At 33.6% G+C, this 27,125-nt stretch overlaps 1 protein-coding gene across 1 annotated transcript; it reads right to left on the bottom strand.

Moving 5' to 3' along the window:
- Window position 1: 1 nt before the first annotated feature.
- On the bottom strand, window positions 2-26,542 carry LOC106143339 (uncharacterized). Its single transcript, XM_060948778.1, has 7 exons — window positions 26,388-26,542; window positions 12,046-12,269; window positions 10,469-10,622; window positions 7,142-8,425; window positions 5,338-6,522; window positions 3,857-4,822; window positions 2-1,456 (listed from the first exon to the last, which is right to left on the bottom strand). Exons 1-7 carry the CDS (start codon window positions 26,388-26,390, stop codon window positions 17-19), a joined length of 5,256 nt encoding a protein of 1,751 aa, XP_060804761.1. The 5' UTR covers window positions 26,391-26,542; the 3' UTR covers window positions 2-16.
- Between the last annotated feature and the right edge of the window lie 583 nt (window positions 26,543-27,125).

Here is a 27,125-nt window from a genome sequence, read left to right on the forward strand (position 1 = left end):
TACCCGTATAGGTGCATCACGTAGACAAAACATTTACATAAGAAAATAATACTATTAATATACTTAAAATACTGGAAATATTGTGGTGTAACAAACTAAATGCCCTAGATGGGGCAGTATCGTCGCCGAATTCTTTGAGTAGTTCTACATTCTTAATTTTAATTCGGTTACTAGTTTGAATATTTACAGGACCTAATTGTTTTAAGTAGTTAAATACACATTCGACTTCATTATATGGAAGGGTTTCCTTGTCAAGAGTTTCGAACATCGTAAAACCGTCACCTCCCTTCGCTAAAAATTCTGGCATAGCCACTTTATATTCATAAGAGTCTTTTATGTAGCTTAATCCTGGTTTTCCACAGCCATTACATACTGCTGAGGCGTCTATTATTCGAGAACCAGGCGGCTTCTCCAAGTTATAGGCTACTTTTATACCAGAAATTTGTAAAAATTGGCCAGTGCTATCAATTTCCCGCCATGTCGATACTGAATGTTCCAGGGCCTGCTTCAATATCTTACCGTTCATTGTCACAATAGTCAACAAATCCGAAAATGGTAAAACTGTAATCCAGTCGCCTCTTGTCATCTCAAAAGGTTTCGGAAACCTATCTAGCGATGTTCTAATTCGACCACCCTGGACGATGGCTATACTTAAATCCTCATGGTGTGAATAAGCATATTTTTGACGTGTATAATTAACGACTGCATCTACGATCAAATCGCCAATATTACATTCTTTCAAACGGCATTCTCCGTCTAGAAATACTGATGATACTCCAACTACCTCACCGTTGATTTTGTCTATATCTTTTCGATATTTATTTATAGTTGCTTGGAGTTCCGGGTCTTTTGGTATATCCTGGTTCAAAAGTACTGGCGCGCCGTTAAAATCAATTATGTCGCCATCTTTATTGAAATTTAAATGCAATCTACCCATGTATTTAGTATACGCATATGCTTGCACTACTAATACGGTTTTGCCGTTTGATTGTTTCACTGTTTTTGGATAGGGTCCTTGTGGTATTTCGGGTTTCTCTTCTGTTTTATTACCATTCCACAGAAATGTGTTCGAATGTCCTCCTATAACTAAGTCAATGCCATCAACTTCTTTAGCTATTTCTAAGTCTTTTATATACCCTGAATGTCCTAGAGCTATAAGAATGTTTACACCATCCTTCTTCAGTTTATTTACTTCTCTTCTGATAGCGACTACTTCGTCTTCGTATTCTATTTTATTTTTTGGTGCCAAATACTTTGTTTCTGGCGTCAGGTATCCTATGATGCCTATTTTGATATCGTTGACTGGAATGACTACCGAAGGATGCAGATTTTTCTCATTCTGTAGTTCTGGCACGTTGTCCAGTATAAGGTTAGCAGCCAAAACTGGTGATGTCAAGTTTCTGATAAATGGTATAACGCCTTCAACCTCCTCGTCGAACTCATGGTTGCCGAGAGACTGGAAGGAAAGAAATTTCAAGTCATCGATATAGTATAATTTGGATTTCACGTGATAAAACATGTAAGGTAGGAATATCACACTGCATTTTATTATCATTTATATACCTACGATGTAGGCTACTGTAGTTTTGGAAAAGAAAAAGAAAATATGCTAAATACTATATCGATGATATTTTTCCAGCTAAGTTTTCCAGGGTTTGATTTAAGCCGCTTGGTAGTTGCAATCGCGTCATCTACTTTCACAGTGATTTGATATTTAGTGAGTTAACACCCATCAAATCATAAGTAAATTTTTAAACCATATATCATAGTGGTGAAGACATATTGGTACTTGTTACGGCTGACGGAAAACATAGGGAAACCTAAGGGAGGAGAAGTGGGAAGTGGAGTAGATGTGTATCCATGATCCAATAGGTATTGGGATTCAAAATTGCAAAGGTTGCAAAACTGGGATGGGAGTCGCTTCGTGTAAAAAGCTGACCGATGAATGCTGTCTGATAATTTGTTATTTCTATTTTGTGATCTTCTACTACTGCTTATTAGCATAAGAATGGCAAATTACTGTAAATGTTCTTATAGATAATACTATTGTGATTAATAGGACCTTGTTTGGCATAATGAAACGAATTCAGATTGTAGAAATGTTTAATAAATATTTTTGTACTTATAAGTTATCAATTCAGGAACTTCACTTTGTTAGTGTTGTGGAATATTATAATAATATTATTTAGGTTTTTATGGTTGTAAAAAAATACCTTAATCTGACATTTAAGTATTTTTTTATGTAATTTAAACATCAACTTATGATTTCTAGATATATATATTTCTAGATATATTCTAGATAGATAGATTCTTAGATCTTGCATTTTAACTGTAAATTTATGTTTGTAAAACACACTTAACTAGGATTTATTACATAGAACTTATAAGAATACACACGCACTCTGATGGACAATGTCAAAGGAAGATATGTATGTACCTACCTATCTATTTATAATATAGGGATAATTTTTGTGGTAAATAAAAAACACATTATATTCGTGGCTATGTACATATTCAAGGAACATACCTAATTACTCATAGTAGTATAGCATAGTAGTAGGTAAATTTCAACTTAGAAATTCGCATAAATATCCTTTTAGTCACAATATTTTATTTTAATTTCATCAGATATTTAAATCAAATCTTGTCACACATATTTTTAACCATACAAAAGTGATAAAATTGTTATAAAAATAAACACTAACTATGTCACAACACTGTGTTAAAGTACCTATAATAAGCCTGCAGCAGGTTGGTTGGGTTTATTAATTTTTGTGTTGTTTAATTTTTTTTTCTACCAATCGTTGGAAGCCACTGCTTTACGACGATTAATCAATAAAATAGCACAAAAAATTTTAGTAAAATGGTATTATATAAGCTGATCGTGGCCTTTCCTGTTGGCTCTGGGTACTGTATTATGTATGTTTGAAATGGTAAACCATGTCAATTATAGCAATAATTAATAACAAATTTTTATCTTATGCTGCCGCCTATGCTTAAATTAGAATTAAATTACAACAAATACTTATATCCGAGGAAATCTTTAGCTACAGACATTTTCTACCATTTATCCCAAATCAATTTATTCACATACAGTTAAAGAAATACTGATATTTTGTATTTTTTATAATTAACCAGAGATCCGATTTAATACTGAATGTTTCGTTCGCCAATATATGTATTCCTAATTATAATCCAAGATTATGATATGTTTAGTATAATGGACAATTGTGTGTGAATAGAGAATATAATCTCTAAAGTCTGTGGTGTTAATCCACGTCCGTCTATTCTGCGATGTAGTTACCTAAATATCTCATCAAAATTTGTTATTCTTGTTGTTGACATTACCCCTAAAGAAAGAACTAATAATTTTTGTTCCAATTATTGCATTAGTATATATATTTGGTCCTGTACCTACTATTTAAATTATTCGTTATTTATTAAGCGCTAATAACATCAATAGTAATAAGCCGTATGAAGGTAATAAAGAATTAGAGCTTGATCTAATCGCATCTAAATTTAGCAAAATTGACCTTCCCTCCACTTCGGGCAGGACATCCGTATATCGTTGTAAATAGGTCTTTAAGCAAAAGAGTTCATCATATGGATATGTTTCTTTTGGCAAACCAATAATCATAGTGTAACCATCTCCGCCATTAGAAATAAATGTAGGCATTAAGACATTGTATAATTTGTCTTCTTCTATTATGGAATACTTTGGAATATCACACGCAGCACATCTTGCTTTTGCTTCCACCACTCTTGAGTTTGGGGGAAGTTTCAAATCGTAAACAACTTTTATACCAGAGTACTGGAGAAATTCACCAGGATAATCCAAAAGATTATATTTTGACACTGAATATTCAATAACTTGTAATAAAACGCTACCGTTCATTGTTACTCTCGATATACTACCTTTGAAAGGTAATACTGTTAGAAGATCTCCTCTTGTTAATACAGCAGGCTTTCTTGTATGTGTTATGGATGCTCTTATACCTCCTCCCTGAATAATAGCTATAGGTGCATCTGTCCAATGTTTACCAGTGTAATTTTTTACATAGGTATAAATCATGGCGTCTGCTATTAAGTTTCCTAAATTACATTCAATTTTCTGACAATTTAAGCCATCTAGTGGAACTAAACTAGTACCCACCACAGCTTGTGTTGTGTTACTTACTTGCAATCTGTATTTATCGACTATCTTTAAAGTTTCTGTATCCTGTGGAATCGAACTATTTAGAAGAATGGGGTATCCATCAGCAGAAACCAAATTTCCATTAGTATCGAATATTAAATGCAATTTCCCTAAATACTTTGTATAAGCATATGCTTGTACTACTGGTACTAATTTTCCTGAATGTTGCACTACGTAAGTGGGGTACGGTCCTTGAATTTCTTCTGAATCAGGAGAAGTTCCATTCCAAAGGAAAGTATTAGAATGTCCTCCGATAACTAAGTCGATTCCGTCAACTTCTTTTCCAATTTCTAAATCTTTGCTAAAACCAGAATGCCCTAATGCTATTATAATTTTACACCCTTGATCTTTCAGTTTTGGAACTTCTTCTTTAAGGGCAACGATTTCATCAATGTATTCTACATCATTTTTCTTTGCTAATATTTTAGTATCTGGTGTCAGGTATCCCACAATGCCAACTTTATGACCTGAAGTGTTGATGACTACTGATTTCTTGAGATTTGTCTCCTTGGCTAATTCCGGAACTTTAGAAAGAATTAAGTTAGCTGCTAACACTGGAGTGTTTAAATTTTCTATGAATGGAGTAAGACCATCCACGTCGTTGTCAAACTCGTGATTTCCAAGGGACTGAAACAAAAATTTGATATTGGACCTTATCAATACTTTAAATTTCAACTCTAAAATTAATTAATATATTATATAATTTTAGAATATAATCATTAAATAGAAAAATTAAAAGATTTCACGTTTACACAGATGTATGTAATATTATACAACATTATTTTCGTATACTTACAATATGTACTAATATAAACCAACAATTCGGTTATAACATAATATTACCCTATTGGCAAACTTTATTGTAAATTCTCTGTTTGAAAGTAAAAAATTAAAACCCTTTTTTTACTGTGTAAGTAATATCAATAACAATTTTACCATAAACAGTCCAAAAACATATAAAATATTATAATTAAACCTATGGAGCCCTGTATGGATACGGTAGAACTTTTAACCCAATTGAGGTTATCTAAAATTATACGATTTTCTACAGCGTAATATATGGGACTAATCTTTTTAAAATAATTAGTAGTACAATTTAATTCATCATAGTCTAAAGCTACTGATGGAAGCCCATTTAGAACTGAAAATCCGTCACCTCCTGTTGAAAGAAATGATGGCATTAAAATATTGTAATACTGTGAAACGTTCAGAGCAGAATACGTAGGAATATCGCAAGTTCCACAACGAAGTAAAACTCGGGTAACTCTTTTTCCGCGTTTCTTTTTAAAATCATATTGAACTTGAATTCCAGAAACTTGGAGAAATTGACCGGGAGCACGTTTTGGTCTATAAAAGGCAACGGCGTGTTCAAGCATCTTTAAAACGTTAGTTCCGTTAACTGATACTTTTGCTAAATTACCACCAAATGGCAAAACTATTAGTACATCGCCTTTCGTTACATTCGCAGGTAAACTAAGCTTGGCTATAGAAGATCTTATGCCGCCTCCCTGAATTATAGCTATTGGAGCATCGGTCCAACCTACTCCTTTATACTCTGAAGCATATTTATTAACCATAGCATCAGCTATAAAGTTACCCATATTACATTCCTTGACGCGACAAGAATGTCCATCTAGAATAACAGAAGTTTGGCCAACAATTATTTCAGTTTCTTTAAGTACTTCGCCGCGATACTTGTTAACGATAGATAAAACGTCAGGATCCTGAGGTACAGATTTATCTAACAAAATTGGATTTCCATCAAAGCTGATAAGATCGCCATTAGTGTTAAACACCAAGTGAAGTTTTCCTAAGTATTTTGTATACGCGTAAGCTTGAACTGCAGGAACAGATTTTCCTGACTTTTGCTTTACTATCGTGGGATATGGGCCTTCAGGTGTTTCCGTTTCATTAGTTAAGCCATTCCATAGAAAGGTATTCGTGTGTCCGCCTATGACGAGATCGATATCCTCAACTTTTTTGGCGATCTCGAGATCTTTTGTAAATCCCGAATGACCTAAAGCGATAAATATTTTTACTCCTTCTTTCTTTAATCTGTCTACTTCTTTTTTGATGGCAGATACTTCTTCTTCGTATATTATATCGTTTCTCACTGCTAAAACTTGCGTTTCTGGTGTTAAATATCCAATAACACCTATTTTGGTATTAGATATGTTAAATACTACAGAGTTCATAAGGTTTGTTTCTGATTCAAGGGTTGGTTCCATAGTGAGATTGAGATTGGCTGCCAGGACAGGACAGGTCACATTTTCAATAAATGGCGTCAATCCAGAAACCCCATTATCCAATTCGTGGTTACCCAGAGACTGAAACAAATAAAAAAATATTAAATTCATAATGTAGAAATAATACCGAAAATATTATAAAATAGACACCAAATAAGACAGCAAAGATTAGGAAACACCAATAATGCAAGTAGGTAAGGTATGCATAAACATGCAGCATTAATTAATATCGCAGGGAGAAAGAAAGAACTCAACTAAACGTTATAATTTTTTGGCAAGCAATACGAATATTTTCATGCTGTTAAAATTTGGTAAACGTTTTGTTTTAACAAAATATATTTAACAGGCCATCGGTCTGAATAGTAAGAGAGCATGCAAAAGAAATAGAGAAAAGATTCAGAAAGAGCATGCCTGGAATAAATACCGTTTAGGTTTGTACTGCTACTTATCCCATATGGTAATATATTCTTATTCTTCCTTAGCTGGTCCAATTTTCACTATCACAAATATTTATGTTTATATAAAACAATTACATGGTTATAATAGAAATGACTTTGATGGCTGGTTATATCGGGTTAAAATAAAAACATATTTATGTGTTAAAACTATTTTTGTTACAAAATTAAGAGAGAACACGTGAAAGAACAATAAGTGCAAATATTAAAACAGAAGAAGTGAATGTGGCTGCAGAATCAGGCGCGTTCAGTAAAATAGTACGTCCTGCTACTTCTGGATATACAGGACTTCTTAGGTTTAAGTATTCTGCTAGACATGTCACCTCATCATAAGCAAGTTCTTCTTGCGGTAAATTAGTAAGCATAGTAAAACCATATTGTGCGTCCAATAATGACAAAGGCATTATTATTTTGTATTCTCTCCAATCGTCGATAGCAAAGAATTGAGGTACTAAGCATGACCAGCATCGAACTACTACAGATACGATTCTTGTACCTGGTTCGTTGTCGAAGTCGTATATAACCCTAACACCCGAAAATTGCAAGAATTGGCCAGAAGGATTTGAAGGATTATAATCAGCTACTGAATGTTCTAAAAATTCAGTTAAAATAGTCCCATTCATCGATAAGACGACCAAGTTGCTTGCAACAGGCAATGATGATAATAAGTCTCCCCTAGTTACGGATGCTGGTCTTATATCCGGTGAAATCGAAGCAGCAATAGCAGCTCCATGAATAACAGCTATAGGAGCATCAGTCCATGTGTCTCCTTCAAATCTGGTCGCGTAGTAATACATCATAGAGTCGGTGATAAGATTGCCAAGGTTACATTCATTAGTACGGCAAGACTGGCCATCAAGAACTACAGAAGTTTGTCCAAGTACTTCTTGAGCAGTCAGAGCTAGGGATTTGGTGTTAATTTTGTGGATACTCATTGACTCAAGATCTTGTGGAATGGTGTTATCTAAGATAACAGGTTCCGCGCTATATTTAGTAATGTCTCCATTTTTATCAAAAATAACACTAAGTCTTCCTAAATATTTATTATACGCGTAAGATTGGGTGACCAAAACTTGTTTCCCAGAATTTTGTTTGATAATTGTCATTTCCAGTATTTGATTTTCTGCAGCAGTACCATTCCAATAGTACATGTTTTTATGACCGCCAATCACTATATCTACACCATCAACTTCTCTTGCGATTTCTAAGTCTTTTTCAAAATCAGAATGCCCCAGTGCTATAATTATGTCAATTCCTAATGTTTGTAGTTTTTCAACTTCTTCTTTTAGAGCAAGAACTTCCTCAATATATTCTACATCGCCAGCACTATCCAACAATTTATTTTCAGGCTTTAGGTATCCAATAACTCCAACTTTTCTTCCATCAATGTCGATAACTACGGATGTTTCCAGGTTTTTGCCTTCCATATTTTTGAACAAAACATTACTGGACACGATTTGAGTGTTGAGGCTGTTGATGAATGGCGAAAACTTCGTGGAGCCAGACTCGAAGTCATTGTTTCCGAGCGACTGAAAAGGAAATATAAGTATGCTTTATATTTCAACAGTAATTTACACACAGTTATTGTTAAGTATGTTAATATTTGTTATTAACTGATTAATGAGATTATGATAAGTAAGATTTATATAAGTATCTAATAAGTATTTTTTTATACAGAATGTATTAGTAGAAATTAATTATAACGGCAGTTAAGGGTAGTATACATGTCATAAAAAATTTCAATGAAATAATAAAATATAATGTTAATTAGTTTGGGGAGCAACATGAAATTGTTAGATTTGTGTTAAAAAAATCTCAACCCACCACCATTTTCTGCGTTCATGCAACAGATAACAAATAATTCCACAACCACAACCAATATAAAAGTCATGAATTCAAGAATGACAATATTAAATGAACGATTGTTGAACATATTAGTAATAATATATTAGTTTCTAGTACTATATTAACAATATATTAGTAAATTTTATGTGAACGCTTATTGTAATGTTTTTATTGTTGGTACTTTTTGGTATTGGTACCACAACGTGACCAACAATTTGTCTTCTTTATCAACTTACTTTGAGTTGAATCCAGCAGATCTTCGTTACACATGTCACATCATTCTTTTATATACTCACGTGTATCTGATATTTGTTGTTTTAATACTTTTTACGCATGTCGTTTAAATATCTTTGTAAATAATGGAATGTTTTATAATCTTTTTTTATTGTCTCTTCATCGTATTGTGTAGTGCTTAGTATGAATTTCGATTACGTAATTGATGTGTGTAGATAGGGTTCCTTATATAGTATATGGCGATGATTATGGTATATAATATATACCATAATCATCGCCAGTACCTACGTTATTATCCCGCTTCGTAAGCGGCTTTTCAGCTAATATTGAACCAAATTTATCACAGCAGCTCAAATTAACATCTAATAATTCTCGGTTTGTATAATTATAGATTCCGCAGAGGTAGATAAAATAAAGTGTTCAAACAATCAAACAAATGAAGATAAGAATGCAGTCATAATATCATAATGATAAGCCTGGAATTTGCTTAGGGCAAAATAATTAACAACATAATCATATATTTTTATACTTTCTTTTAAATATGTATACCTACCGGTCCTTTGTGATATTAGGTAGGTAACAATAAAAACAATTTGAACAGACTTTCAAAATACTATTGAAACAAATACATGGAAGAAAATACGTAAAGAGTCTGTAAACGATACTCTTCTGAAAATGAAGAAGTCATATGATTCCAATACGGTGAACTTTCTTTGCTTACATTTGCTGGAGGCTGTAATCTGAACTTGATATACCTATTAATGCGCAACCAGATTACTAGAATATACAATACCTTTATTGGCAGTGGTAAATATCTTCTTGCAACATTTTTGAATCAGTTCAACAATGTTGTTTGAATAGTTTGCATTCTAAGAAAAGGCGCTGTTGCAATCACAACATTAAAAAATCTTTGTAAGGATGCCAGTGAACTGATCGATCATTTGCAGGTAGACTATCATTTAATTATCACCAATTATAGAAATCCTAATAATTTTCATACAGACCTTGACCAGATATGCTCTTGACTATCCACTTATTATGATAGGTAATTATTCCTCATTGTTTAAGGTTGAAATGAGCGACACTAGATAGCTTTAACAACACATTTTGCAAGCTTATCAATAACAACATATTTTGTATACAGGGTTATTTTTTATTAATTAGGTGGCATCTTTCCAACAGGTCAGGCTATATATTTAAAACTTAACAAGTTTTACTATGGGACCAACCTAGTTATCGCGGATAAATATCAGCTGCTTCATACAAAAGGTATACGTATGAATAACAAAAACTTAACAGCTAATTTCATTTTCGGAGTATTCAGGTTGGTCCCATAGAAGAAGTTGTACAGTTTGATGAACTGATTCATCTGTTAAAAGGATGCCAATTAATGCAAAATCATCCTGTATTTTCAACACGTATGCATAACAATATACAATCCAGGCATATGACATCTCGAAATTTTAACATAGAACAAATTATTACAAACTTACCACAGCGTCTGGTTGCAAAGCGTTGATGAACTCCGCAGCCACCTTCCACTTGTAGATGGTGAACCAGGCGGTGCCCGTGTAGGTGTCTCCAGCATTCAGGTAGAGTACTGGTGGACCCTCGCCAGAAGCCGCTTTCCTTCGGGCCTCTTTTACACTGCAAGATACGATATACTTTACATATAACGCCATTTTCCGGAGGTGTAGGCAGATACTACATTTTTCCACAGGCCAGATCCCTCCTTACAAAGGAACGATAAAACTTGACGTCATGACCATGTTTCTGGATTTTTTAAGTCAGGTTTTACACGAAGCGATTTACATTCTTTATAGGGAGCCATATTGGATCGTGGACAATCGGGGTTACACATCCAGTTGCCTGCATGTGCAGGTTTTTTTTTTACGAAATTTTACTTAACCTAAGAGCATCAGTTAATACTAAAACTTTACATAAATCAAAAAAGAATCATTAGTCGATATAGGATTGGATCCTGTACTGTGACAACATGCGTAGCTCTTTCAAAAAATAATAATTCTACCCTAATAATGCAGTAACCCATATTACCATAAAAAATAATCAGTTCCTGAAATTGTTTTGTGAAATAAAATCCTACCTTTATCGATAGAACCGGGTGATTCCCAATAAATTACAAACAAGGAACAAAGGGAAATTTTAAAATTGGTCAGTTGTTGGTTTCATCAAAGGAAATGTAATATCGGGAAACGTTATATCGTTGGTCGATATTGAATTTAAAAATTTAAACTCTCTTTTTGTTTATGAGTTTAATTTTAAAAATAACAAATAGCATCACTCAATAAAATCAAGTACCTAAATATTTTTAGTCTGCACGACATCGACACGACTCGACTACACTACAAAATTTATTTTAATACGTTAGACGAACCACGTTTTTCCCGGGGGTAGGCAGAGACTACCTAGATCTTTCCACTTGACACGATACCTACATACTTCTGCATATGGATGAAGCGAATTCATCTATATCCATTATTCGCTTCATGCAAGCATGTCGGTTTAGGGTAGGTACCCTTGACCTGAGGGGTTAGTGCGAGTTTTACTCGGTCAGACGCGCCAAGCAAGTAAACCGCGAGTCTGTATGGAGTTACATTAGTGCCATCGCGTTACCACTAGGTGGCGCTTATTTAATAACATACAAATTCGCGTTTACTTGCTCGACGTGTTTGATCGAGTAAAACTGGCACTAACCCCTCTGACTTTTTCCAGAACAAGGAACGGGCGCCTTCTCCTTTCTACGTTGCTATTCACACTCCTTGTTTATAAATATAAATAATAAATATTATATATACGGGACAAATCACACAGATTGAGTTAGCCTCGAAGTAAGTTTGAGACTTGTGTTACGAGATACTAACTCAACGATACTATATTTTATATAATAAACACTTATATAGATAAACATCCAAGACCCAGGCCAATCAGAAAAAGTTCTTTTCTCATCATGCCCTGGCCGGGATTCGAATCCTGGACCTGGAACGAATTCATACCAAAAATGTAGGCATTTTTTGCTTAAATTCGAGAAAATAGGTAAATAAACACTCACACATAGGCAACCCTTGGGAACCCTCCGTAACACTTCCCGGCCTCCCTGTCCTCCGCAGTGCAGGTCCCGCTGAGCTGCGAGGTCTGCTCGAACCGCGCGTGCATGTCATTGTTGTGCAGAATCAGCAGCTCAAAGTTCTCCCCATTGTTCCCAGGGGACTTCACTATGCTGCTGGAAGACAGAGCCAACGCGACCGCGAAGGCCGTTAGTTGTATTAATGCGTTCTGAAATTAGAGAAAAGGCAATTAAATAAGGTATCGCAGAGTAGATTTCAATAACAGAATTAATTATAGTTAATCGTTAACGATATGGTAATTAAAGCATCACTACATAGTATAAAACAAAGTCGTTATTTTAGTCTGTTTGTCTGTATGCTTAAATCTTTAAAATTACGCAACGGATTTTGATGCGGTTTTTTGTAACAGGTAGAGTGATTCAAGAGGAAGGTTTTTATGTATAATAACATTTATAATTTTGCACCCGTGCGAAGCCGGGGCGGGTCGCAAGTATGTATATAAATCAAGGTCAATATTCTTTCAATTTCTCTTTAGTATAGTTATAAATCAAATATATTTTATCAATATTTTAATGTATTTAAAGAATCAAACCTTGGTAAAATTGCACCGACGACAGACAGACTTTTTTTTTGTTTTTTTGACGTTTTGGGTTGGGTTTTGGCTGATAAATAAGTCAAATTTGCCTATAGAAATGTGTGAAATAATTATTGTTTCAATGAGGCATATACATATACATACATACATACATATGGTCACGTCTATATCCCTTGCGGGGTAGACAGAACCAACAGTCTTAAAAATAATGAATGGCCATATTCTTTTTTGTATTGGTGCCGGGAACCACACGGCAATTGAATGAGGCACCTTATCAGAATTCCTAAAAATGCGACGAAGAAGCATCTATCTTTGTACTATTTTTAGAAGGTAGAAAAAAGACGCAAAAAAAGACAAGTGAGTACGTAAGCGATTCAGTTAACTCAAATTGTAGCCACCCATGCTGTACCTAATAGCAACTAAAAAGAAAAAAAAAAGTCATTTGTCATGGATATTTCGTACAATAAAGCGCGGGATAACTTGGCGCCATTGGTTCAATGTGAACGGACTCTCTGGTATTCCATCTTACTTATGATAGCCGTAGTGAAGTTTAGTGCAATCCGTTTTCAGAGTTAACCAAACATATCATCGATGTTTGTTATGCAGTTAACTGTAGTCTCTTTTCTTTGTTGCCTTAAATTATATTTAAACAGCCGTAGAACACTGTTAGCCTTTTGTATCTACAACAAAACACATTGACTCAATATGAACAAACGAAATAAAAATAAGACTAAATATTTTTTTAATACGACATTCCTTCATTTATAAGAAAGTAAAGTAGTTAACTTAATACATTAGGAACCAGAAAAATGACAATTAAATTTTTTTGTAAGTTATTAGTTAAGTTATCCACTTACTAGTTAAAAGTGCAAGCATAATAAATATAATAGTATGTAATACAGAAAGTATTGTTGGAAAATATTTTACAGCTAAATAGTAAATTAAGCCAAACAGAAAAAGATTTTATAAAAAGTTATGTTCATTATGAAATACGCTGCAAGGCTACCTATACAAGAACTGTAAACAGATATTACTACTGTTTAACTTTATATGACATTATCAAGATTATGCCATAATTGAACAAGGCTGCAGTCATAAGCATTTTTATCGGAGATTATTTTGAAGGACCTACCTAATATGTAGGTAGTTATCATCTTACTAACAAAGTTTCGCACACTGCATGTAGGTGAACAGAATAAAATAACGGTTCTGAATAATTTTGTTGTATTGAGCCGTTTGCTTTAAATTTGAGGATTTTACAAAGAAACTGATTTAAAAATGTCATTAAAGATTTGAAATAATTTTTGTTCCTAATGAAAAATCTCAATTACTTCTGGATTTATATTAACATTTAACATACATACATATAATCACGTCTATATCCCTTGCGGGGTAGACAGAGCCATCAGTCTTGTAAAGACTGATAGGCCACGTTCAGATATTTGGCTTTAAGATAGAATTGAGATTCAAATAGTGACAGGTTGCTAGCCCATCGCCTAAGAAAGTATGTAAGCCTATCCCTTAGTCGCCTTTTACGACATCCATGGGAAAGAGATGGAGTGGTCCCATTCTTTTTTGTATTGGTGCCGGGAACCACACGGCACATTTATATTAATATTGCCACATTATTCATTAATTAGACCTTTAAAAGTCTAATAACATTGGCAGTTATTCTAGAGCTACGTTATGCTTTTAGCTTTATTGGTTAAGTCTTAAATCCTACTACTATTATAAAGGCGAAAGTTTGTATGGATGTTTGTTAATCTTTCACGCAAAAACTACTGAACCGATTACCATGAAATTTGGTATGTAGGTAGCTGAAGACCCAGAATAACACATAGGCTACTTTTTATCCCAGAGTTCCCGCGGGATTGATAGGGTTTCCATGCGGACGAAGTCGTGGGCGGCCTCTAGTCCTACTACTATTATAAAGGCGAAAGTTTGTATGGATGTTTGTTACTCTTTCACGCAAAAACTACTGAACCGATTACCATGAAATTTGGTATGTAGGTAGCTGAAGACCCAGAATAACACATAGGCTACTTTTTATCCCAGAGTTCCCGCGGGATTGATAGGGTTTCCATGCGGACGAAGTCGCGGGCGGCCTCTAGTAACTATATAAAAGTCATGTAATCGATGCATTATGATTTTCACATCAAATTCCCCCATAGATATCCGAACGCCGCAGGAAAGAACTAATTTAGCTAAACTGTCTCGCGCGGAAGCAAATGCATGAACGGCGTCCCGAATTACCATTGTATTTTTGCCTCGCCTACATTCTCACGATGTGCAAGTGCAAGTCTTATTTGTACACCTAGACTATTAGTAACGAAGATAACAATATAGTAACGTGCATAGTATGGAAATAGTAAAGTAGCGCAGAACATTTTTACCTATTTTGTTATACTATAGATTTTTATTAACATTTTGATTTTACTGCTATCTACCGATTTCTTCAGGGTTCTTTACCTTTGCATTGCAATATTATTTAAAGTTTCTTGTACGATCGCGTTCATATCTGCAGTCATAGTTTTAAAATTCTTACGGGTTAAAATAGCGTGCACTGTGGTTCCACTAGATACACACACACATGCATATTTAAAAAGAATAAATATTCCTTCAAATGAATACGGTCTTTAATACCAATGATTACTAAGTAAAACAGTTTATTATTCTATGACATATAACATAACAAAACAGAAAGAGACGGTAATCAACGATGGCCGAACTGGGCCCGATAATTGTCGATCGAGATATCGTCGTCTCTCATTATTTGCATAAGATTTGCCTATAGAGGGAAGCCTGCGACTGCCAGACTTATATCATTTCAATAAAGTTGAAAGTTTGTCTGCACACGACCCTAACATAGGTAGTGGTTCCTTTGAAAGTTATTGGGTAGCAATTTTATTACTTCGTGTGTGCAAGTGAGATCTAAGATATAATAGATAATCTCGCTTGCTCACACTCGCTTGTTCTAGTTACTAGCGGATTCCGAAGTTATTCAAGGAATTTTTGTCTATTAAAAAAATATATATATTGTTACTGACAATTTTTAATGTTTCAAGGTGCCATTTGAACTAAGTAACTGACTGACTAACTAACTAACTGATATCTAAGAATTACAGTACCCGTGTCTTCAAACACGGAAATCAGCAAGAAATATTAAACAAGAGGGAGCAAAATAAAACATTCAATAATTAAAATAAGTAAATTTTATTGAAACAGTTTACCTATAGTTTTGTTTACATATTGATGATTATATAAAGGTATACATACAGCATATTGCACTAATTTACTTATCTCCTGTTATTAAGGTTACAGCTTAATTATTCGTTTTCATAAAGAAAAGATATTGAAGCTGTCCTTAAAATACTATCTAAGTACATAGTAGTTTTAATATAAACTGGCAGAACCTTTCACGCACTATATGGACTCGATACACAGGGTAGTTGTCTTGCACAAATGATATTGCATATCATCAATCGGATAAATACACCGCACAGTTGGTAACATGGTTTCTTCCAGCACTTGCACATAATGAGCAGCTGTAGCGCATCCTGCTATCCACATCTGTTCTCCAGGTCCAGCAGCACTCATCCAGCCCCACATATTTACAGATATGCGTCCAGACTCCATATTTGGCACAATATTTTTTTCTTCATACCGAGTTGCATTTCTTCGCCATAAATGAAGCCTACCGTGTTGCGATGACGTAAACGAACTTTTTGTCCGTAAATATCGCCTTGTTCCAGTCAAAATCCAAATACTGCCGAGCAAATTCTAAATGTTTTTGCTTATTTATTTCGGATAAATACGGCTTTCTTGCTGGCTGTCTGTGGAATAGTCCCTCACGGTGCAAACTCGACGAACAGTAACCACTGATGTGTCGAACTGTTCCGCAAATGTTCTGGTCGGTATGAAGCCATTATTTTCGTACTGTTCCACCATGGATCTCCGCTGTGTGGCGTGTCGCTGTGTTGATTAGTGGACGACGGTCGCTGAGCGGTCGACTTTTTACACTACCCTCTTCTTGATGGCGCGTTACCCAACGCTTCACCGCTTGTTGTTTATTGTGTTATTTGTGTGAATGTGTGAGTGACAGCGGTGACTGCAAGCTATAAAGTTTTGCGAACTATGACTGCAATTATGAACGCGACCGTACTTCATAATATAAGTACCAAAATACATTGAGGCTGATTCTAAAAAAAAAATGTAAATTTGGCACGTTGATAAACAAAAAAGGTATAGTAATTGCATTTACTTGATATTCAAGCTTTATGTCTTGGAATTTATAATAACATAAATAATATAGCATTTTAGTCCGTTATTTTCTATCAAGAATTATTATAAATAGTGCAACAATTAAAATTCCTATCAGTTTCAATTCGTCGCGCTTGCGAGGGATTTTAGACTACCTACTTAAAACAGATTTTAATAATAAGAATGAGAAATGAATGTCTACTCTTTTTTTATAGGAATTAAGGGCTTTGTCAGTTGCCGTTGAAGTTGCATTAGGAACTGTCCATAAAAGCTGGGCCATAGACATAAATTAATATAGGAGACATTATACTGTGTCTGGTTTAAAAAAAAATAGACCAAACATTTTTATCTATAATTTTAAACTTAATCAATTTGGTGAAAAAAAAATTGTATTATTTATTTATTTGCTTTCAACTCAGCGTATCAAACGTTTGCAATAGTCGTTCATTGAACCCTATTTCACGGTAACTAAGGGAGATCTCCTTCGATACCTGCCTGCTCTTCTTAGAAAGGGCCGCGACAAAAAGTGTCGGCTACTAAAAAGTACTGTCCGATTCAACAGAGGCGGTGTGGTTTGATTTACATCCAATAGTTTAATATTCAATATTAAGATTATTTTAAATTTGAGAGTATTTTATTCATTTGACATTTACTTTATTTTTGTATAATTACTTAATTTATATAATTAATAGTACGTCTAAGATTACAACGTGAGTAATTACATTGATCAGCTAGGAAAAGTGATGTGAAGTGATTGCATATAATTAACATTTGGAGATTGTGTGTCAAATGTACTTAATGATAAAACCAAATTAAAACGTTCAAAGATAAAAAAAAGATTAAGATACTGACGCAATCATGATCGTTAAAAGATAAAATTTTGTTACTAATGTATTGCGTTTTTTCGCGTTTAAAATGAGAATTTAAATATCAGATTTTTTAAAATCATTATATACATTATATATTTTATATCTATGGTTTGGCGACTAGTCGAATCTAAGTGAAACTTGCCTTACTACGTCATATCTACAACAATTAATTTGCACCACACGACATGCCGCCCACTATGGAGTGACATAAAATTTCTACAAGCCTATCGGCGATCTGTCGATCGTTATTCAAGAGAACGCAGAGGAAGTTACAATTTGCAGATTGATATGATAGGACGGACATTATTGAGTTCTTTTGTACAAAGAGCAGACTGAGTACCTATATGATAAGTCTATCATATAGGTACTCAGTCTGCTTGCTCTTTTGTGTCCTAGTTAGTTGTGCCCGCGACTTCGTCCGCGTAGAATAGATACTCGTATTTTGGGCATCATTGAAGTCCAATTTAAGGAGGAATAATTTTCCCCGTTTTTTTTCTCATTAGATTATTTATTTTAATATCAGTAATTTTTTACAATGCAAAATCTTGTTTAATTTTTGCATGCATGCCAACAATGCTGGTGTAACGCATAATATTATTGCAATGTCGTCCATCATACTGAATGCATTTGCCTGATTCAGTTATTATCCAGCATTTGATGTATTCACAAATTTATTGAAAGGAACTGCAAAATATTCATTTATTTGTTCATACGTACACTAACAAATCTTATCTTTACGTGGGGTAGACAAAGCTGATGGGGAATAGAATTTATGGCTTTAATTGGATGGTTTAATGAATGATGGAATTTAAGATTCAGTGATAGTGATGGTCCTCATCTTACTTGTTGTATAACAATTAATTCTTCTGTAATTGGAACACAAAAGTCGTTTCGCACTGGTAGTACAAGATGACGATAGTATAATAAAGATACGTTATCAGGATTACATTTATAACGTCATTCGATAATGCAATGTTTACATTGTAATTTTTTTACTTATCTTTTCCTTCTGTCCCGATCACATCCTCAGTACGCTTTTGACCATTTATCCTGAATTTCCTCTTTTTATTTATTTTGATTTTTACATGAATTGACTCCGATATCTTTACATATATGTTGTCGGTGGTTAAAGTTATCTTTCGATATTACCTACAATAGGTATCTGACTTTCCCGTTCCGGTAGGGATTACAAAAACGTCTAAGTAAACTATATTTGTTACCAAATTTCTTCACATTCGGTTTAAATGTGAAGAGATAACAAACTAATATTCGCAATATATTAGTTATCACGTCTAAATCAGGGTAGACAGAGCCAACAGTCTTGCAAAGACTGAAATGATATACATAATATTAGCTGGATTGAATTGAGATTTGGGAATGACCAAGAGCGTTCATAATGTAAATAGTACCTTATAATTTATGTTTCAAGATATCAAATCACTGTATCAAACGCAACAAATTGCATTAAATTTATGAAGTATAGTGAAGAAGAAGGTGAATTTCCACCAGATCTTAATGCTTTATAATCACAGCTATAATTTAAGGTATTACTAATATAACAAAGAAATAAATGTTGATAGTTATGGCAATTAAAATATATATATACAAATAGTGGTAATAGTGTACCTAATTAATGGAATATTACATAAATTTGCAAAATATTAAAGATAAGTATGTATATTTATTGAAATTCATAAACCTTCTTTTTTAATAATTAACGTACCTACTTTAAGTAGTTTTGTAGTTTTTTTGTATAAAAGTCGAGCATTGTTTTTTTAAAGTAGGTACCTATATATTTTATCAAAATTAATACTTACTTATCGCAAGAGATTAACATTTATTCGAATATTAAATATTCTACGTTGCTTAACTGCATGTGGCCAAAATAAGAAACTATGATAAAAAATGTTTAAAAAAAAACCTGAAGATTAAGGGCCAGTCGGGGCTTGCAATAAGTGCGTTAATTAAAGAAAATACTAATAGGAAAATTTGTTTGTGTATAATTTGAGAGCGTCGATAGTTGAATCGTTAAGGTGCCCAGTTAAAATGCGTGTGTGTACAGGTTCGATGCCCACCCCGGCCACTACTATTTTCGAAGGTTTAGTACATTAGTTTGAAAACTAACCGATGCTTTTACGGTGAGGGGAGTCGTGAGGAAACCTGCACATTCAGGCAACTGGATGTGTATCTAACCACGATCCATCTAATACGGGTTAGGTTCCCCTGCAAAGGTCGCTTCGGGTAAAAACCTGACTCACCCAATCTAGGATCCATGGCCAAAGGCATCCTAGCTCCTCTCCAGAGTGGTGAGGATGCAACCAGGACTAAAGCCAGGAGGAAGAAGAAGTGTTTATATGTAATTTGCCCATCTTTCAAAAATAACAAGATCCATATTATTTAAAGCGTAGGCAAACCCATATAATTATTTATTTAAGTAACAAACGGTTATAATGATCGTCGTTTTCATTGTCGGCGCATTTATGTTTGTTTAAATTGTAGTTAACAACTTTGTTGGTGTGACAAGAACTTTGTGAACATCATTATACGAATTGTATAATTAGTAGAACCTACGTACTTACAAAAAGACATTGGTGATTGTTGTAAGTATGTAATTATAAGATATGTTGTTATTTTTGTAAAAAAAATATGTTTCGTGGAAATTTGATAAATATTTAGTTTTATTATTAAGGACGTTACAAAAATTGGTTTTCTATCTTTATGTATAAAATAAAAAAATTGTAACTACTGTTTGTTCAAAAAAACTGGAATTTGTTTATCTTCCTGAAACTACCTCAAGAATAAAATGGACTTATCAATTGTATTGTTTTTTACATAAACGAATACTAGGATACTAGTTTACAATCCACACGATCTAACACTAAAGAGTAACACAGCGTTGATATTTTAGTATATAAGTAGTTTTGTACATAAAAAAACAGATTATGTACTTGGTTCTTATATATAGTTACTTTCCAGTAAATTTTCAGGTATATCTTCAATTAATTAGTTAACTGGATGAAATCACAAACGGGATAAGTCCAACTTTGTAAGTTATCACTACAAATAATAAAGTCCCACTATTTCTGTCTGCATGTATGCACTGGGAAAGTTGTGGACGGATGTTTCTGTTTGAAATGTTGGAAAAAGGGTTTCCGGACGAAGGTTTATATCTATAAATGGTACCGTGCGAGCCGGGGTGGGTCGCTAGTATTAGTGTAATTTTATCTGTACTGCATTTTTCTTATGTGCAATAAAGAGTTTACAAACAAACCAAGACAAAAGCATGCTAACCAAGAAATGTGTCGGATTTAGTTTGACCATTCCTGAGATCGTCTGAATGTATTAGGATGTCCATTTAGCTAGGTTCCACGACGTTTATTTTACAAGCGCACCGAGTTCGGAGCTGACAATCTAATACCTAGACATCTAGGTCAGGCTGCGCTGTAGATACATCGATCTTTGAAGACGTATTTCAAGAGCTAACTGCACTTTTGGTAACAATCACCATTTCTTAATCAGGAGGGCACATTGATGTGTCAGATCAGGGGGTGTTGTGCTGATGACTTATTAGAGGAAAAAGCTCATTATAGTAAACACACACCTACCCCTAGTTGTGTTTACTATATTATACCTACTTGTATTTTTTTTTATTGGATCATCATAATTACATAAGTTAAATTTCTGGAGCCTCAGGACCTGAAATTCCGGAAAGTCAACAGTAAAACAATGTCAATAAAAAGGACGTCCGTATTAAAATCTAGGTTATTTAAAGTATTCCACATTCTGAAATCAGCTTTCTTGAGAACGTTACATAAAATGCAGTTGTCTCTCATTCTAAGTACCCTTTGAAGGCGTATGCTCGGAAATCATATAAAATTCGTTCAAGAATATTACTTGGGAAATGGCGGCGCGTCGCGAAATAGGTGTTTAGTGTTCCGGCGGAAACGTGGCAAGAGGAATTTTATGATTTTGTTTTCATAGAGACTGATGGCTTTTGTCTTTGAATTGGCTTTCGAGAGAATTTGGCCGCAGTCTAGAGTTTTGGATGTGTTGTCAGTAAATTTTTATGCATTCTTGAAGAAAATCAGCATAAAACGCTGTTGCCCGAGAGAAGTGCTATCTTAGAACATGGCAATATCTCGTTGCCGATAGGAATTTAGGGAAATCTCTTCTTAGAGCACCACATGCAATCTCCAAATAGCACACCAATGGATACCATGGCAAATTTTGGCTATGGAAACAATTCAGTGGTTTCATTTCTATCATCACTCCATAACTCTTGTTACTATAAACTTAAAGTACTAATATAGCATGCTGTCGTGCTACTTATCTACCATTAAGATTAGCTTAAACCGGTCCCAATTGGTGTCGAATCCAACAGTCAACTTACGAGAAACTCGCATTTAGTTTGCATTAACTGATAGACTGTAATGCACATTGCATTACATATACATATGTACATGGCATGGATAGGTTAGTATGTTAGATGTACTAAATATGTATTGAAAGACGTGGAAAGAAGTTGAGTATTTGCTGAAAGATAGTATATTTTTATAGCCACTTAACTTACATCAGAATATCTATATTATGTACTAAAATATCTAAAGCAAAACAAATATATTAATAAAGAACATTATTTTGTGAAATTAATGAAAGAACAATTATTGATTGAGTATTGACGTATAATAAAGTAACTAAGAACTTTAAATTAATCTCGAAAGATTTGTAGATAAAATTCTTACTTGCGGCTACGTTGTTAGTTGTAGACTTATTGGAGTAGGTATAGTGAAAGAAGAACATAAAATTTCGGATTTCCATATCAATTACGATTAGTCGGTCGATTTCTACGGGAGACCATAAAGTTTGACATTTTTCACAAGTATTTATTTATTTATTTGATTACCTTTAATTAAGGGGAAGACATTTGGCCAGTTTATTTTTCGACTGTGCATGGATAAGAATTGGTTCAAGACGTGAATGAAGCGGTCTTATGATGATGTCTAATGGAATCGATAATTGCAGTGACAGACGACCGGCAACGTGAGGTCATGATCAGATCATGACTTGGCCATGAATTCGACCGCACTGATAAAAACTAACCAGCTAAGTGCGAGTCAGACTGGTGCGAGTAGGGTTTCGTACCATTTTATTTTTTCTGAAACTTCCAGTTCTATCTATCTCATATCTCATAAACAACTAGAACAATTAATTCATACAAATTTTCTTCTGAAGTTTTTATTTAATATTTCTATATTTTATGGAATGCTCCTTTTTTTTCGAATTCATTAAGCTCAATTCTGTAGCAGTTCATAAAAAAGCCAGAAATTCTAAGTGTGTAATTTTTTGCAACCTTGCTACCGAACCCAAAAAATAATCGCAAAAAAACTTGTATGGTTAGAAATTTGCAAGCTAATGACACGTGGTCAATGATTGATCATTCTAAACTAAGAATAAATCAAACAAAAATTGATGTACTCGTATCAGTGCGATAATTGTAAGTGTAGGCGTAGATTGATGGCTATAACTTTATTGAAATTACTAAATTATTCTAATTATAAAAATACAATTTCAATATGTTTGATGTTTCAAAATATTCGCCGTTTTTCCTAACAAGGAAAATTTTATGACACGTTAATAACCCTTTATTTTTTATTTTAAAATTGTGATAGCCAATCCATACTTATCATTGAGTGTTGTGTGTGTGTGTGTTTGTCAATACTTTTTCTTTATTACTTACTCTACTAAGGTAAATTTCTTCTATCCAACTAAGTACTTAAATGATTTGTGTGTACCAAATATTTGAATATAGAGAGATATAAATAGATTATGTTAATTAATACTATTTTAGTTATACCTTAGTTGAAATATTAATTTTTACGTCTTTTTAATGAAGCCACTGGAGCATCAGGTTTTTTGTTTAGAAATCAGAAGCTGATATTTTCCTGTTGTTGACACAGATAGAACACGTGATGACCTTGGTATGAAGTCTATATAATATCTCTAGTATATCTATATAAAGTTAGTATACGGATTATTCTAAAAAGACTGTAAAAAAATATCCGACCGAGGTCATTATAACTGTCTGCAGTTAATATTGAAATGATCATTTAATTGTTCAGTAAAATAATTACGAAAATATTCTTCAATTTTTTATTATGTGTTTCGAATAAAATATAATATGTATTAGTAATTTTTGTGTTGAGAACGTAAGATACGTTTTTGCGACTTCAAATAGCGACGAATAAATTATTCAATCATTCATTACATTATAAATTCATTGATAAAAACCTGTTAGGACAAAAAGTTAACTTAGTGTGTCGGTGAAATCTCCAATTAATTCATTAACGTTTATTAAAACGAAAGTTTTAAGATATCTACTTATACCATTTGTTATTTCTTAATTCTATAGGTACGTATATAAAAGATGATAGATCATAAATCATAATCTGTGTCCCGATAAGTTAGAAATTCTTGTCATTGAAATAAAATAAATTAATATCTAATCAAATAAACATCTAATAAAATAATTATACAATATTTTCAAATATCAGAAGCGTAAAATCTGTATATACCTACTGATATAAAAAATTAAATCAACATTGTCTATCTAGAGCGATATTGAATTTGAAAATATATGATTGCAAAGAGGAATCATGCACAGCTCATCTAAGCGACTGAATTATAATTTTTTTTCCGTTTACGGTGATCATACGGGAGTCACTTTGTTTAAAAAACCTGACCTACCCAGAACGGAATCATGGTCACAGATGCTCCTTAAAAGAGGTGAGGAGGCCGGGACAGAAGACATGGAAAGAATTTATTTCAATGTTTTTAGAGGAACGGTACGCGAGTGTTCCCGGTAAGACGAGGGAAGCGAAGCGCAAGAACACTTACAGGTAACTTTTTTTTTCGAAACGCGCCGTTGTTTTATGAACTCTTATTAGTTTGGTTTGGTATGTTTTGACATGAGCTCTTGTCTTGCACGCCCATTTTTCGTGTATGTGACGTCGCTTTGAGATTATCGTAATCATATCGATTTATTGCACTAATTATTTGATTATAACTACCTATCTTATGGTGTTTTATCGGGCGTGACTTGAAAGATTGTATGTTATTTTGTTATTTTATTAGCTACTAAAAATATGTATACGCATGAAGATTTTTCTTTTACCAATATGATTCCATAAATACTAGTTGTATTTTGTTTCATATCAATCGTTTAAAGTTTTATAAAAATATCTTTGATTTTAATGATTAATAATTGTAATACCAATGCTTTCTTTCAATATATCTTTCCTTGAATATAAACAAATTTTATTTTATATAACACTGTAATTGACATAAAACATAGCAAGTTTTTAGATTCTAAACAAGTGATTCGGCGTATATGGCAGAATTTAAATATTAAAAAATTATGCATTATTAAAATATACTAAGAATATTATGGTGGTATGTAAATTAAAATAAAATTTTACATAATCTTAATTGTCGAGTTGACACCAAATTGTTAGTTTTGTTGAGTTTTACGTATAAAGCGACCTTGTTGTTTATCGTATCTTTTTTAATGCGTGCGGTTAAACAAGTAATAATAATTTTTGAAATTGATAAACTATAAGGACTATAACATATATTAGAAATTTTAAGTCTATATAGTAATGGTCGCGTCTGCATTTCTCTGGCGTCTCCTCTGGGGTCCACCATTGGTGATAGGTAATTAAGTTAGGTTTCATCAAGAAGCAACTCTCGTCTGACCTTCGCAACTTTTATAGGGAACCTGACACATATTGGACTACTTATGCTTATTTTTTGGCCTATTTTATTTTTTTAACGATGGTGATGACAATTTCAACATATTACTGTCTATAGATACAAAACGATGGGCAATAATTTGAAAACATCGACAGAAAAAGATGTTTTTGCAGAACAAATGCGTTTTAAAAATTTCAATTGCCTAGTACCAGATTACTGTTAAACATCGTTATAGTTTAAAAAACAGATATTTGTTTGTCATTTGTCAATTCCATCTCCGACATTGCATGCTCTAATTGTTTAGTTGTTCGCGTGTAAGCACCACGTGGTTGTCCATCAATTGAGAGAAGGCATGCAATAAGAACAGCATTTGCATCAAAATACCTTACACGAAAGTATTGCAGTCCTTAGTAACTTTGCCTATACATAAGCCGGGCCCACAAGTTGTAGTGGATTTATCAATTTACTGCAATATCTACCTTATATCCTACACCGTAAAGACTTATGATAGAACACGTGCTTGTTTGATGATTTTTTTTATTTTCTCTTGTTGCATATGACCATGCAATGAATGGAATTCTGCTTACCATCACATTATGAATGAATGCGTCAGATATAAAAAAAATTGTCCTACTTTAAACATTGCGCAAATTAATTTCACATGGTCATCTAATAAAATTCGATACATTTTATGATCTCTTAATTACTGATTGCGTACGAAATTTATGGATAATCAAGTCATCGACACACTCCGGTACTAATGTTGTATGGCGCACAATATCCAAGGCTCGCTATTATTGTGATGGCAATTAATTTAGACACGCAATAATCACAGTTTAAACTCTGCACTCACCATTGCAATGCACTGAACACTGGTTGTTAAAACACGTGCGTTTCGGCTCGCGGTCGCTTCTCAACTGAGACGTTACCTGCGCCCGCGCATTTCTTTTAAGTGATAATGATAACGCGGTTTGGTTATGCTAGGATACGATTTGATTTATTGGCTTGAGTATTATTGCAGGAAATTGCATAAAGAACTAGTATTTGGAAACTTTGGGGGCTTTAGTCACGCATAAAGTCTTCAGTCACGTGGCCTCTGAAACGGCGGGACAGCGCAGAATGCGTAGAATGCGGTTCGAGCCGGCCGCAGCGTCATTTTTTGACATAATCAGGTGTATGAGCCTCAGGGGCTGCGCGGGCGCTTGTTCAGAATTAACAAACTGGACTGGACAGTTCACCTCTACTTTTTTGTGTCCATTTTAACTTTATTTTTTGTTTACTCCAGAATTGAAGTAGACAGGTACACAAGAAAAACGCCCGTGTAAAATTAAGACATTTGAAAAAACTAATGAAAAGAAGAAACAAATTTGTGGTTTTATTAATTTTTGAATGAAAAATGTGTTGTTGAATATCAACCACATGAGATATAATGTATTACAATTTAAAAATCTATTTTTTGAGGTACTCCACTAGCGTTATTATACGGTACACCTAGTTTATTAACTTGATTATTTATAATATGTTTTATTAAAATTCCTAAATAATTTATTTACCTTTCTACTAACGATTTTTCATCCCAAAACATCTACGT

The sequence above is a fragment of the Amyelois transitella genome, chromosome 17 (assembly GCF_032362555.1).
Source record: "Amyelois transitella isolate CPQ chromosome 17, ilAmyTran1.1, whole genome shotgun sequence".
In the NCBI taxonomy this organism is placed as follows: domain Eukaryota; kingdom Metazoa; phylum Arthropoda; class Insecta; order Lepidoptera; family Pyralidae; genus Amyelois; species Amyelois transitella.